The 15,430-nt window shown below is 45.0% G+C and overlaps 1 protein-coding gene across 1 annotated transcript in view; it reads left to right on the top strand.

Annotated features, from left to right (window-relative positions):
* The first annotated feature begins 298 nt into the window (after positions 1-298).
* The window catches only part of HS3ST6 (heparan sulfate-glucosamine 3-sulfotransferase 6), a 97,812-nt gene continuing 82,680 nt past the window's right edge, over positions 299-15,430 (top strand). Inside the window, exon 1 of the mRNA XM_075010819.1 lies at positions 299-695. Within this exon, the coding sequence (XP_074866920.1) occupies positions 358-695 (338 nt within the window). The 5' untranslated portion in view covers positions 299-357. The remainder of the gene's footprint in view (positions 696-15,430) is intronic.

Genomic DNA, 15,430 nt, shown 5'->3' with positions numbered 1-15,430 from the left:
GGGCCGAGCTCCCCTGGGGCGCCCACCCGCCCGGCCGCTGCCCGACGGAGCCGCCCGGCAGCCTCGGGGCGGGGCGGGGCCGGCTGACACCTGCCCGCCCCGCCCGGGTCCCTGCAGAGCAGCCGCGCCGGCTCCAAAGGGGGCGGGACTTCGGTAACTCTCCGGCCCGCCGGGCGGCGCCTTCGCCCAGGTCAGGCACCAGCGGGGCTGCCCCGCCCGGCCGGCTCCGGAGCTGCAGCGTGGCCGGGGCAGGCGGCGGCGGCCAGCGCTGGCCCCGGGCAGGGCGCCCCCTCGTGCCGCGGCCGGGCGCGCCGGCGGGCGGCCGGGCCCCGGGGAGCATGTGGCGGCCGGCGCCCCATGGGCGGAGGTAGCCGCGGCGGGCTGGCGGGGCAGCTGGGCGGGTTGCTGCGGGCGCAGCCCCGCGCCTCGCTCGGCCTCACCATGCTGCTGCTCTGCACCTACTTCTTCTACTGCCTGACGGGCTCCTGCGAGCCGCTGCCGCCCGCCGCCGGCCCGCCGCCCCCGGGGCAGGGCGCCGCCAGCCGCCGCTTCCCGCAGGCCCTCATCGTGGGCGTGAAGAAGGGCGGCACCCGGGCGCTGCTGGAGTTCCTGCGGGCGCACCCCGCCGTGCGCGCCCTGGGCGCCGAGCCCCACTTCTTCGACCGCGGCTACGAGAAGGGGCTGCGCTGGTACAGGTGAGCGGGGCAGGGGGAGGGCCGGGGCCGGGTCCCCCGCTCCGCTCCGCTCCGCTCCGCTCCCCGCCCGGCCCGGGGGCTCCGCTGTACTGGGATCCGGCTTCGCCCCCTTCCCTGTCTTTCGCCCCGGCGCACTGCGGTGCGATCCGGGTTCGCCCCGCTCCCCGCCCGCTCCGGGGTAGCCGCTGCCCCGCATTCGGTGCGGAGCCCTCCAGTGCGACCTGGTTCGCTCCGGGGCTCCCCCGCCTCTGCAGAGCAACCCCAGACTCAGCCCGGGGCTCTGCGGTACAGTCCGGGTTCGCTCCGGCTCTGCCATGGGGACTCTGTTGTGGTCTGGATTAGCCCCTGGGCTGCCCACTCAGCGCAGGTTACTCTTTGTTAAGGTAATCTGGGTTCACTCCTGGTCTCCCCACGCAGTCCAGTGTAATCTGTGCCCCCCTCCTGGCATCCGTCCCATCCGTCCCCTAATCCATGCGCTCTGCTCCCATTCAACTGTGCCCGTAAAATGAGCTACTGTCTCTTAGGAAAAAAAAAAAAGTTCAGCCGGGCTTTCGGAGGGGGTTATGTTATAGAAGAAGATGACCTGTGTAGCGCTGGTGTTTCTTCCATCCTCTCCTGCCCCCCAAAAAGCTGTAATAGCTTGTCAAGGCACCAGCGAGATGTTAGTTTAAAAAAATGGCAGGAGGTGTGTATGGGGGAACCTTCTGCCTGGTTTTTTAGCAGAGGGACTAAAATGCCACAGGTAAATCGATTAGCTGGGCGGGGGCTATTTATGTAGTTTGTGTACAGTACAGCGTTTAGAGCAGTGTGTCCAGCCCTTCCCAGTCTCTTCCTCCTTTGGAAATCATTCACCCCTTGGGTCTCTGCAGATGCTGCCTTTTCGTTGCCCAGCAGGAGGAAAGCTTCACAGGCATAGCCCATCACGAGCTCCTTCTCTGCAGCATTGTACCGTTCAAAGCATGCCAACATGTGTCAGATCAATAGTGCGGTATCAGGTAGTGCCCTGGGCTCTGCAGGAGGTTTATACCAGCTGTAAGGCCCAGACCGTGTGGTCCTGTGGGCTTGGAGAGCTCAGCACATGCTGGGTGCTCTCTGTCTAGTATGAACCAGTCTAATTATCTTTATTCTTAACTGTGAAAGACAACTTTTCTTTTCTGAAGGGACGCTGGCAGAAGTTCCAGCACTAAATAATATTTATAAGGACCTTTCATGCCTGCTAGTTGTAAGGCTGGCTTTCTCTGCAAAGTAGCTTTTGTTTGGATAGACATCTTTATGTTGTGAATCTGAGGACTTCTTGTTTCCTGGGGATGAATATTGGTTCAGGGATTCAGTGGGCGGCAAATCAGCGCTGTAAACAAAAAACTAAACAGCAAGCCTTGATGAGAACAGTGTGGCATTGCAGGTGTATTGGCTAATGTCGCCATTAACCCCATGAATTGTGCTGGGTAGAAACTGGGAGCCTCTTTTTCAGAGGAGCTCATCACCAGCCGTTCTCACTGACTTCAACTGGAGTTGTGAGCACTCAGGAACTGTGAATGCTCCATACTGTACCTATAGGTGTCAGGCTTCGCTGGTTCTGGGACAGATGGCTTAGGCTCAGGAAAGACTGATGGATCTAGGATAAAGTTGGAGACTTGGCTTCTGAATTACTGGGGATTTATGGTTTTTAACCCTTAATAAAAACCTGCAGGTGTATCAAGGATAAAATATTCCCATTTACTTTTAGTACTTTGTTTCATTTAGGGAGTTTAAAAAGAATAATGTCTTGGACGAATCTATCAAAGGAATCACTTATTTTCCAGTGGTTGGAAAATACCGTCCCAGTGGAAAGAAGGGAGAAAAAACTCTTGTCTGAATTCCTTGATACGTTACGGTTGGCCCGTTGTGTCAAAGGGCAGAACCCTATTGATTCAAGGGAGTTGTTTAGTTTTAAGGGTTTCAATGGAGTTGAACTGTTTAGGTAATAAAACATTTGGTAGAGCTGCTACTGTGCATGTGGTGTCTATTAAACTTCCATATCTTGGCCCAGCCTCTTTCAGTTGGCCAAATTCACCCATGATGTAAGTCCCCTGAAGTGAGTGAGTGAATCTAGCCTGTTAGTTTGCAGAGAGCTAACGTGCAGACTGAGAAAGTGTCACTCTGTCTTATTCAAACATCTGAAAGTCATAACATGGGAAGCCCCCTCTGTCTTTCTGTCAGTCTGTCTGTCCAGCTATTGTTCTCTTTTAAACCAAAATGAGAGATTTTTTTCTTTTCAGTTACTTCATCTTTCTTCACATTTCTTTCCATTGCGGGAAAGGTTTAAAATAAAAATTCACACAGGAGCACAAGCCCTTGACAATCAATGCCTTAAAATGGAGAGTGAGGTAACTTTAGCCTCACACTTGCAGCTCTGTAATACCACATCTGGACCAGAAAGTTGTTGACCTAATGCACCCACAGGTACAGTGAGCAGCCCAGTTATTCCTGTGATTGTACTAATGTTTCAATAATTTATTATTCCATTTCTAAGTTCCATAGGTTCCTCTGGTGTTGAGAAATCCAGTAGGTCTCTTTTTTTGGTTGAAAAGTAACTGATGGACCTAACTAGCCCAAAGAACATTTCAGTGACAATTTATATACATTGAACCCCGTACAGAAGTTAGAATACTCTTACTAGTAAAGGAGCTGAGAGAAAATTGCAACATATGCAAATAAATTTCAATAATATGATTAATATTAAGTTTATGGAAGGATATAAATGCTTGCAGGGACATTTGGGGATATTAACAAAATGTTTTAAAAGGTTTCTGAGCACTGTGGAATCAGTGGAAATACAAGTAAAGAACATTTTTCTATCAATAATTGAATAACAGAAATGAGTTTAGTATTCTATAAAGATGTGACCGTTTTCTCTCTGTTAAAGAGGATTCTTTAAAGAGACTTCACAGGGATTCAGTGTGGCGCAAGGCTGCATTCAAAACAATATGCACAAGATTATTTCTTCCCTTACGCTTTGCTCTTCCAGTTGTATTGTCTTATGAAAATTTGTTTCCATTGTTATTGTTCATTTAAAGTCAGACCAAGCCAACTCTTTCAAGTCCAGGTGTACTGGTGTAAAAAGAAAAGCTGGTTGACAATTTAAACTTTTCCTAGGATGATCTTAAAGTGACAAACATTTTTAAGATATTTGAATGAGCCAAGAAACTAAAATTACATCAGATATTGGGACCTGAGGCAGCTATATAGTTGTTTGTCCTAAGTAAATTTTAGTAAATTCCTTTAGAATAAGTACAACCTCAAATTCCCCTTCTCAACAATCATAGTTCAGTCTCTTGCGCTTGGAACAGTTGCTATACTGAAATGAGGAATTGTGTTTAGTTGTGGAGTAGTCTAGTTTATATTATATTACCCACTTAAAGCGTTGCTTAGTTTAATTGATTACAAACATTCATCCTAGGTTAGTTTTTCACCATGTGTTTAAATTCAGTATATCTGCTTTGCCTTTTTGAAAAGGGCAGGGTAGGGGTCTTTGTTAGTGATTCAGAAGCCTTCAGCATAAACCGATCAAATATTTAATGTGACGTTTTTCTGATTACTATAGGTTTAACTCATAATATGAGGATAAACAGCTTTTCTTTCTGGATTATAACATAAATAACCCAATGGACAGTCCAAGCATGAAGCGAATTTTTATCCTCAAGTGAAACCACTTTTTTTTTTTTCCTTCACGTAACATGGTGCAAACGTAACTTAAATGGAAAGCAAAGTTGATGTCTGCAGTTAGTTTGGCTACTGGACTAACAATGCACAGTCTCTCAAAGCGGAGGGGTCCTTCTTAAAAAAATATTAGTACTTTATTGTCTCTGTGCAGTTATTTCTCACCTTTATGGAAATAAAGATAAGGGAAAATGTAAATAATACATCCAATTGCATGAAGATATAAGCTAAGTGAATTTTTTTTTTTAAAAATACATCAGGGATCTTTTTAGGGATGCTAACTAATCATGAAGACATGGTGGCAATTTTGCCCTCATTTGGTTTGGTGAATATATCCATGAACTCTACTGAAATAAAGGGCCAGATCCTCCGTTACCATAACAAATCAACATAATTCCTTCCTTTCACTGGAGCGGTACCGATTTATATCAACAGCCTGTGCGGCCCAATTCAGTTACTCTGTATTTGCCATATAAATAGGATTGGAATCAGGGCCATAAAATATATTGAAAGGGGCTGGACAGAAGTAAATGCAGAATGTTTCAGATCAATAAAACTTTGATGTGAATAGTTTCTAGTTTTAAAATGCTGAGGGTGATTTAACCCGCAGCAGAAATTGCTCATCTTTGTGTAAGTGAGAGGAGGACGGGATCTATTTCAAATGTTGTGGGTTTTTTGTTTGTTTTTTGTTACTAGTGCTAAGATTTATCTTTAATATTGTTAGATCTTAATTTGCCCTCATTACAACTCTAACTCCATCTGACTTTGTAAAATCTCCCAGTTCCCGGCTTCGCAACATGGCCCGGCCTCAACAATTCTACTGTCATGGGGAGAAATTGGGAAAGTGTGGATGTTGGGAGTTTGGGCTAATTGAGGGAAATTTCAGTGGAATGACTAATGTTTTAGGGACATTGTTAACTAGCAGGGAGTTCTCGGTAGTTCAGGTGTTTTAAATCAGCTGACCCAAAGAACAGATTCCTTACCCTGGCCTTGGGCAGAATGCAACAGTGTAGTCTAGCCAGTTCATTGTCAACTGAATCACTACAAAAAACCAAGCAGTCCCTAGCACCTTAAAGACTAACAGTTTTATTTATTAGGTAGTGATCTGTAGTGGGTAAGACCCACTTCCTCAGATTCTTACCCACAAAAACTTATTACCTAATAAATAAAATTGTTAGTCTTTTTAAGGTGCTACAGGGCTGCATGCTTTTGTGTGGATGGGTGAAGCTACAGAATAACACAACTACGCCTCTGAATTGCTAAGTTCATTTTCTGTGTCCTCCTATTACTTATGATCCTCTTTGTCCCACACCCTGTAGTTCGATACCTAAAAGAACACAGCTTTATAGGTGCATGGTAAGTGTGGTGGTGGGCCAGAGCACTAGATAACTGATCACATCTTCGCTGCCCCTGAGCAGCACTAAAAATGCAGCTGTGGGAAGGTGAGCACTTGTACCGCAGCATTTCACACTGTGGATGTTGGACCACATCAGATTTTTGTAGGAATGTAATAAAAGGCACACTTGGTTAACTTTTTTGGCATAAAAAACAAAGCCACACAATCATGGCTGCATGCATGCGACGGTAACTGCTGGCAGGCCCTTGTGTATGAATATCCATGCTTGATCTGTGGGCCGTGCTAAAGCGCAGATAGGTTATGCACTGTCCTTGTGCCCTTAGGCTTCATTTCATTTATTAAGACAACTTCAACCTGCTGAATTTCTTTGTCTCTCCCCCCAAACTGTGTATTTATTAATGGTTCACGCAGGCTGAAGGGAGGATCTAATTATTAGTGTTGTTTGTACACACACCAGGGTACCCTCTACTTTTTTTTCCCCATTCATATGTGGAATAAATTTTGTTATGGATACCCAGCTATGTGCAGATGTGCCACCACCAGTAGCAACACATGCTGCTGGCTGTGGGCACTGTGGGTGCTCTAGCTAATCAGCTGAGCAGGACTTGAATCTCTCCTGGGTGGCCGCCCATGCAGTTAGCTTACATGGAACACTCTCGCTCACCGATGTGTGTAGAATGGCACTAGACAGACTGTTAAACTTTGCCATCTGCTTGGGCTTCTTTCTCACTGTTAGAGGCAAGTGAGAATCCTAAAAAAAGGAGCTGGGAGACTCAGCTTCTTGGGGCAGGCTTTCTTATCTGCAAGCCTTGTTGACCTTAAGTGTTTGCATGAGGAGGAGACAAGACACAAAAAGCGGCTGCGATGCCAGTGTTGCTCTTTTGACTTGAGCAGAGAATGTTACTGGCAGCTGAAAAGCAGAGTTAAGTGGCTGCCTCAGGGGTATTTCTGTGTGGGTTGTGATTGCATGGACAGATCAAGCCATCCCATAACACGATCCATTAAATAAGCGGACCTTTTAGCTTCCTAGTGATAGCCACGATGCATTTTTGGCCTGAAATTCACATCAGTTCTCAAGGAAAGTGCTGTGTAGAAGCCTTTAAGGAGTACCTAGGTAGGGAGAGACAAAGAAATATTACAAAATAAACATGGAATCAGATGACAAAACACCAAAGGAGCCTGGCTTTAATGCATTAGCTTTATTCCTTGATGAAGGCTAATAGGCTTTCCTAATGAACTAGCTTCCAGATCCTCAAAGTTTAAGAACTGGCTTCTTTTACCTCATTTCCCTGCGAACTGAGTTCTGGAGCACACGTTTCCTTTGTCATGATGTAAGCTCCTTTTTTTGAAATGTCAGAAGTAGCGACTATCAACACCACCTCCAAATCCCTGGCATCAGGTCACAAGAATAAAAATAATATAAAATACAAACAAAAACACGGAAATGCTAGTCAGGCAAGGTTTGCACCTTAAATGCTCCTAGGTCTGTAGAATAACACTTTAATATTCAGCTGATGTAGTAAAATTTGGCTCACCTGAATAGCAGCCCTTTTGCGTTCTTAGTATGCTATGAATTACATACCATTTTAGCCCTCAGCTCTGCCGGTACCCAGTCAAATGACCCTCAAATAAAGGCTTTCAGCTTTGGGCCCTCTCTGTGCCCATGTTTTGCTGCTTCACAGTATTTGGTATAGTAGTTATGAAGCAATCTGTTGGGACGCAGAACATGCAGATTTTGGCGATTGCAAACTGCTTTCAAGTGGGACTAAAAATAGCTTTCATTGCTGCAAGGCTGTTGGGGGGACACTTGAAAATGTTTAAGATGACCACAGGCAAGCTATTATTCACAATGACCTCGACAGGCTATGCTGTTGCTGTCTAGAAAACTTTTTGGAACTTAAACCATAATCCGCTTTGAGGCAAAGGGCCTGATTCTGATCCCATGGACATCAGTTTCACACTAGCGTGACGCTGTTGACTTTAATGGGGTGGCTTCTGGTTTTGGCCCTAATCCAAACCCCATAGAAGTCAATGAAATTCTCTTCACTTACTTTAAGAGGCTTCAGATCAAACTCTTCATGCAACTGTAAAGGATTTAGAGCCATTTATTCTGTATGTTGTTAAATAGATGCCTTCAGGTTAAAACTGATTCAGTCTGTGTGTTGGTATTAGTTATGATCGTCCTGATAAAAGCTCATGCTTGTAGGATGTAACAGGTTATGTCCTATGTAATCTGCTGCACAAGGTTTTTAATTTATTTTTAAACAACTTTTCAATGTAGTGAAGCTTAAGGCAGTGATGTGGGTTTTTAAATAGGTTAAAACAATATTGTCAGCCAAAAGCATTCACCAGTCATGAGCCAGGTCCCAAGAAATCATGTGATTGTCTTAAAAATAATGGGATTTAACAAATAATGCACTTGGAATTCTTTTCATGTTTGTTTTCTGGCTTTTGAACCTTTGAAATTCAGGTTTTCAAGTTTATCTCTAAAACCAGGAAAATTAAAACTTAATATTTTTTGTACGTGAAAGCTCATATTCTTGTGTATTCACATGACTCCAGGGTCTGAAGTTTTAAGAAAAATCTCAATTGTTGTGAAACTCTAATTTAAAAAGTAACAAAAGCTGCAGTATTGCCGTTAGGTTAATTATTATTGAGCAGTTTTAATAATTGCCATTGGAAAGTAAATGAGATTCCACACAAATTAATATGCAGCTGTAATACTTTTTCGAGTGTTCTCTGCCTTCTTGAATTTTGTTGCGTCATGTATTGTTATGATTTTACTTCTATGACAATCAAATCAAAGTTGCACTAAATACATTTATTAAAAATATTGCATAAATAATAGATAACTTCCTAGATTATTAAAACTGAAAATAATTAAAAGAATTTCTAATTTACTCTTTGCACTTTATGCTGTTGTTGATTTTCTGCATTCCTCTGTTTGGACAATGAAAATAAACTAGCCAGTGTCACTTTAGTTTCTAATCTTACTCCTCCTAATTTTCATGCTGTAGTCCAGTATTGCTTATCTGAATTACAAACACTACCTGTATTTATAAATTGCTCTTGTCGACATACAGGCCAGGTCTGCACTAGAAGGTAAAAGAGATTTTAGATATACAAATCCAGCTACAAGAGTTTTGTAGCTGCAGTCAGCATATCTAAAATCGATTTTTGCTACCATCATATAGCGGAAGGTGGAAGGGAGAAACTCTCCCATTGACTTCTCTTACTTCTTGCAACTGCCGGAGTACTGGGGTTGATGGTGGTTCCATGACATTTTGATTTAACGTGTTAAATCAAACTCCGGAAGATCAACCACCAACGCATGATCTTCCCATAAGTGTAGCTGTAGCCCAAAGACCATCACAGGAATGCTAATTTTAATCTTATTGAAAACTTTTGTTTATGCAAAATACTAATTCTGGGTCAGATTTGTCCTGTGTCCTTTTAAGAAAAGGGTTATTTAAAAAGCAGTATTAAAAGCAAAATTGGAGCTGATTATCAGAATTTCTGAGCACTTGTAGTTCCTGTTGAACTCAAAGAAGGGTTTGGGGTACTCAGCTGTTTTGGAAATCCAGCTTTTTAATTGTACCATAGATAGATAGATAGATGCAATACAACATTACTGCTTTAAATCAAGATAGCACATTGCACAGTTTTCTTTTTGTCTTGTTGACTTTGAGTTGGTATATCCAAACATATGGTCACACCCGTATCTAATAACATGAAGTAGTTGCCATTATACTGAAAGGCAATAATGCTTTTTCTTAGTAACAACACTATTTGGTCTTGAAAATATTGTTTTTTCTTTTTCTCCCTCTAGACAGCTTTTACAAGTAAATAATGATAGGAAAGTGGAAAAGACTAATGGATTTAGATGAGGCCTAAATGCAAATGGAATCTGTTACTTAAGACTGTTCAAAGAGTTTTGAAATAGTAATTATAGTCACTTGGAGAAGGAAGTGGGCTGCTCAGAGGAAGTTGTGGAGGGAAACACAAAAGTTAATTGGAGAACATGCTTGAAAGCTTATTCCTGACCCTTTCAAAAACTCTTCACTGTATTAAGCTTGGGTGGGGATTGAAAACTTGGCTAATGAAAGGCTGGGTTTAATACCAGGATTTAGCTCTAAATGGCTTTTCAAAGAGCTCTCAAAACCTGTCTGCTTACAAAGCTCCTCTGCAACAGACTGACTGTTTTTTTTTTTTTTTGTTTTCCTCCAGCAAAAGGATGGCCTGCCCCAGGCAAAAGCTGCCACATGAGAGTTACCGAGGGTGGCACATGTTTTAGAGAGCCAAGGGGTTAACTTCAGACCAGCTACCCTGCTCCCTTTCTTTGGCGGTTAGGGAAAAGGCTGTAAACTGGCAGTTTGGGAGACTGTGGATGGAGCAGGGAGTTAGGGTTTCACACTCAGGGTCGAAGGGCCATGGTGAACCCTACAAAGTGATCATTCTGTCCTCATTCTAGCAAAGCACTTAGGCGTGTGCTTAACCGTAGGAACATGATTACATCCTGTGATGTCAGAGGATTTGCTTGCGTGCTTTGCATTTAGCAGTGTGGAGCACTGCATGCCCTCATGGGAGTGATGGGGAGACTAGGGTGCTATTCAAGGCTGTGCCGTTGACCTGCTGGATTACCTCAGGCAGGTCATGTGACTGCTCTGTGCCTCAGTTTCCCCAGATCTAAAATGAGGATAATAATTCTGCCCTCCATTGTTACATATTTTGAGACCTACTGATGGAAGGCACTAGAGAAGAGCTAGGGAGTGTGGCTATTTTATTATACCACATAGTGAAGAAAAGACCTTTCTGAGTGTGTCTGAATATTTCTGCTGAGTCTCTCCACTTCCTTGCAGTCAGGTATCTGTTTCCATTTACCACACAAAGCAATCGTTTCAAATCCCAACGCATCCTTCCTCTTTTGCCCGTCAGTCTTCATTCCCCATCTCCTAAAATGAAGCCAAAAATAGGGGCCACGCAAAAGAAGGGATTTAAAAATACCCAACTACTTGTTTAAGGTTCCCAAGCTGCTTTGGGTTGTTAACTGTATTTCCTGCATTTCCCTCCCTAGCTTTTGCAGCTCTGTGCCTGGCTGCTCTTTTGAAATGGTGTGACATGGATTAATCCAATAGGAAGGGCTCTTGGGTCGAAACCACAGCGGGCTGGGGATGAAAGGGATCTATAAACAGTGAATGTCAGACTTGCTTGGAATTCACTTCCTTTGTTGGATATTTATATTTGACTTGTGGGAGGAGGAGGTGAGATTGGGGGGGTGGGAATGAGATGAGACAGGGCATGGGAGGCAGCAGCCAAACGGCTTTAGGGTTTTAAGTTTGAAACCTACAGAAGGTTCAGAGATGATGGACCAAATCCTACTCTCTGTTAGAATGCAAATCCAGAGGAACACCAGGGAAGTCTGTGGTGTGCGTCTGGCCCTTGGGCTCCAGTTCCCAGGCCAGGGTTTAATGCTGTGATCTTATTTTAAAGTGAGCCTGTGTTTTATAAAAGTTCTATTGACATGATCTGGCCAAATTTAGCACAGGGACTGTGCTCGTTACAATGAATAACTGAATTGGCTTCTTCAGTGGGGCAATTTGCTGTCATCTCCTGACCAATGTTCCCTTTAATCTTTTCCATCCGAGTGCAGGAGACATTTTTTTCACATGCACTGAGGCATGTGCAGGTGGGCACCATCAGGAGAAGCAAACAGCCTAGCTATTGGTGCTCTGCTGATCAGCTGGGTGGCAGTGGAATTGCTCCTGAGTGGCTGTACCCGCATCTAGCTCACAGGGCATGCTGCTCTGGTTTTGTTGGATCGTGTCCTTTTTTGCTGCGTGTAACAATTACATCATGCTCACACCAGGCCTGCCAACAAGGGGGGAAAAAGGGGGCAGCTGCTCAGGGACCCCTTTGAATGGCTGAGGCAGAGCTGCTCCACTGGGCTGGGGGGTGGCGGGGAAGCACTGCTATCTGAATGGTGCTAAGGGCTAACTTCCCTAGGCCCTGCTTCTTTCACTCTTGGCCCCACCCCTTCCGGGGCCCTGGAGCTGCTAGAGCCTGTGGTGGCTGTCGGCCCTGCTGCTGGCACCCAACCGGGGGTATTACAACAGCAATGCCCAAACTTTGTTCTGCCTCTGGCAAGAGATGTTGCCTTGGAAATTTTTCTAGCAGTCTAAAGGGTGCACTGTAGTTGCATGCAACAGACTGCAGCTTTCTGTCCTATCCGCTGCAGGTCTCAACAGGCAGCAGCTCATTCGTCCATGGCTCCAGCCACATGAGCCTTGCACACTGGGCTCTGAGGGGTGCCTGGGCCTGACTCCCTGTTTTAGGGTCCTATGAGCAGTCGTGTCATGTTCAAGAGCAGCAGTTTCCCCAGAGGTGTCCCTTTAGCCACCCGCCTCCGTGGCGCTCTCCATGTTTAAGATACAATGTGCTCACCTGTGACCCAAAAGTTGCAAACCCTCATTTTGTGCAGATGAACCTGGGTGAATAGTTCCCATCCAATCATGCGGTTTGACATCTTTTGGCTTGCTTGTTTTTTTTTTTTTTCCTGGTGCGAACACCAACATCTAAAAGGTGCCAGCAACCCCATATGTTGAATAGTTCTTGGACTACAGATTATCTGAAATGCAAACAGGGGCTACTGTAATATGGTGCATGCTTTGCTACAGTAACTCCTGCCTCAGGCTTTAAAGTGGTGCATGGAACAGAATTTCAGACTGCAAAATTCAAATGTCAATTAAATTACACATTCTGACTCTCCATTAAATAATAATTTATTTGCATTACTGGCACATCCAGGACCACCCTGTAGTGGGTGCTGTACAAACACAGAACTGGAAGATTGCCTTGGCCATGTAATCTTTTAATTTGTGCTGTGTGTATTACTTAAATATATCATCCCAGCCAGGAACAGTCACAATGCAATGTGACTGATATAACTAACCAAGACTGCCTGAATTTTGCATTTTGAATAATATAATCAAATATGCAAAATTGGCTTCCTGCAAATATTTTCATTGAACATTTGCTTTTTGGGAGTAGTTGGGCTGGGAAAACCTCACGACCCGAAAGCAAAGGCAAAAAAGGCCACAAATGCCTTGTAATCCAAACACACTGTCAGATTTGATTAAACGTTCATTGAGAATATTTGCCTCTCTTTGTCAAGCTGAAGATGTTCCAAAGTGAAGAAATCTCAGCGTCAATGGGGCATAAGTGTAAAATTCTTTATTTGAAACAGCTGATCTGATGGAGCTGGGGGAGACGGAAGGAGAGAGAGAGAGAGAGAGAGTTTTCAGGCATCAAAAATAGCTGTGAATGTTAACCCAGAAAATTGATTACAAGCAGGAGAGAATTACATTAATGTAGTTGCTTGTCACAGGGGTCTTATTAGTAATCTTCACTCATTAGTCTGGAGAGAATAAACATGTGACCTTGTTAAGTATCCATGCTGTAGGAAGCACGGACCATTCGGTATTGATTTACTACTTAGACCCATAAATACGCTGCTGCGTGTGTGCGTTCGTGTTCTGACGTGCATGTGCATTAGGGGTATTTGCAGCTATAATGAAGAATTAGCAATCTCTGAACTTGCCACCGTTTGTGCTCCTGTGGTAGTTCAGCTGGCGATTGAGCAGGTGGTTTGGACGCTCACCATATTGTGCCAAAAGGAGTCTCAGGTGATTGACGGTAAGGCAGAAGAAATCTGACCGATACCGTCCCCATAGGCCAAATCATGTTTCCTTCTCTCCTCGGCTTCTTGTGATCTGTGTCGGGACCTGGCTGCAGCAAGCTGCTGCATGGGAGTAGGCAGCATTCTGGGAGCCCGTCCATGGTGTTTGCAATCTGCACGTGTGGCTGGAGGAGCTTAGAGCACCTACGTGTTCTAAAAGACGGAGCTCTGAGCTGAGGAACACACTGGACCTGGGATGGCGGATGCACTGGCTTCCCCCCACCCTCGTTTCCTTCTGAGTGTGGTGGATCTCACCATCCTGCAACCTGTTCGCTCGAGCGCTGGGCTCAGGGCTGGATTGAACCGACCCCAATGTGACTTTCACATTGAGCATGCACTGGCCCTTTTCAGCAGAAGTGGCCCTTATCTCAGAACACAAACATTTAACTTTGCTTTCACAGTATCCAGGTAAAGACAGGCTGAATCTTTCTAGGCCAGCACTCACTGGTCCGGCAGCATCCGTAATCTGGCATGATCTTAGTTAGCTGGATGTCCACTTATCATGGGTGTGACAAGTTTCCTGCAGTCCCATAAAGTTTTACTGCCACCAGTCCTGGCTCTGTGTTCTGTGCTGTTACTTAGCTCCAACTTACCCCTAAATGTCTTCTAAGAGCCCAGTAAGCAGTGGAAGTGTTGGTAATGCTGCTAGACAATATTGATTTCCCATGGTCTGGCAAATTCTCTGGTTCAGCACCGGTCAGGTCCCAAGGGTGCCCCACTAGAGAGGTTCATCCTGTGTTCTCCTCTTTCACAGACAGAGGCAAAAAGGAGCTAAAGTGACTTGCCTGAGATTCCATGCAAGGTCAGTGGCAGATTTGGGACTAACTAACTCAGATTGTTTGCTGCGTGCTCATTTAACCACTAGGCAGTGCTGCTCCAACACAGTTTATAGCTTTGGATGTGTGATTACTCTACCTTTTCCTTCCTCGTTTCTGCCCCACCCCAGCTGTTGGCGTTACCTGGTCCTAAAAAGACTATATGCTGGATTATGTCTATAAGGTGACACAAGCCATGTACGCCGTGGTGAACAGTTTTTAACTTCCCTTATGCAGTATTACCGATGGCAACTGATAGGTGTCTTTTGTTTTCCTCAGGCTCTTAAATAAGACTGCTAATATGCATCATTCATCTCTCTCGCAGTGCATCTGGTGGGGCAGTTGTAGGGGTGCTGAAGTCAGCCTGTTGCCCTGCTGTCTGGTTGTAGACATGTGCTTTTCAAATGGCTGCACCCACCTGCTTCCGGCGCTGGATTTTTCAAACACCTAAATGCAGGGTGGTTGTTCCTAATCTCCTTCCCGTGCCTTTCAGTCACACTGCAATTCCTAGAGACGGCTTATCTGTGTCTCCACCCCATGGAGGAACTGTCAATAACGATGGGACCGAAAGCAGCTCCCCAATTACCGTCTGCGCAGAATGGGCCATTAAAGGGATATGAAGAAGGCTCAATACGTGTCATTGATCAAGCGCTTGACTCCAGCATGTCAGCGCACAGTCCCTCATTACTTACACTTGTCAATTGATGCTTGGGGTTTGGGATGGAGCCATTGGCAACTTATTCAGTCCCTTGCCAATAAAATGCCGTCCATTCGCTGAGCAGGCTGCGTCAAAGTGGCATGTGGAGGTCTCATGGGTTATTGATGGCAATGCAAACCTTTTCATGGGCTGTCCTAACCTTGCTCGCCTTCGCCTGCCAAATCCCTTCCCTGAAGTGACAACTCAGTGGGGTGTGGACTGGGGCAGCCTTTGGCATAAGAACAGGAGATTGCTCTCTCCAGTGAGAACATATGCTGCTTCCTCTGGCTGCTTTTCTGTTTCAGAAAGTCATGTTCCAAAGCTGCACAAACGCTGAGAAAAATTCAGGGGCTGCTGCCAAGTCATTTCGGCTCAGCATTTTGGGTCGGTTGAAGAAAAGAAATGTTCGTTTCAATGAAAAGGTTTTTTTGG

This window comes from Carettochelys insculpta, chromosome 16 (assembly GCF_033958435.1).
Source record: "Carettochelys insculpta isolate YL-2023 chromosome 16, ASM3395843v1, whole genome shotgun sequence".
Lineage (NCBI taxonomy): Eukaryota > Metazoa > Chordata > Testudines > Carettochelyidae > Carettochelys > Carettochelys insculpta.
This window is presented reverse-complemented; position numbering and strand designations above follow the sequence as displayed.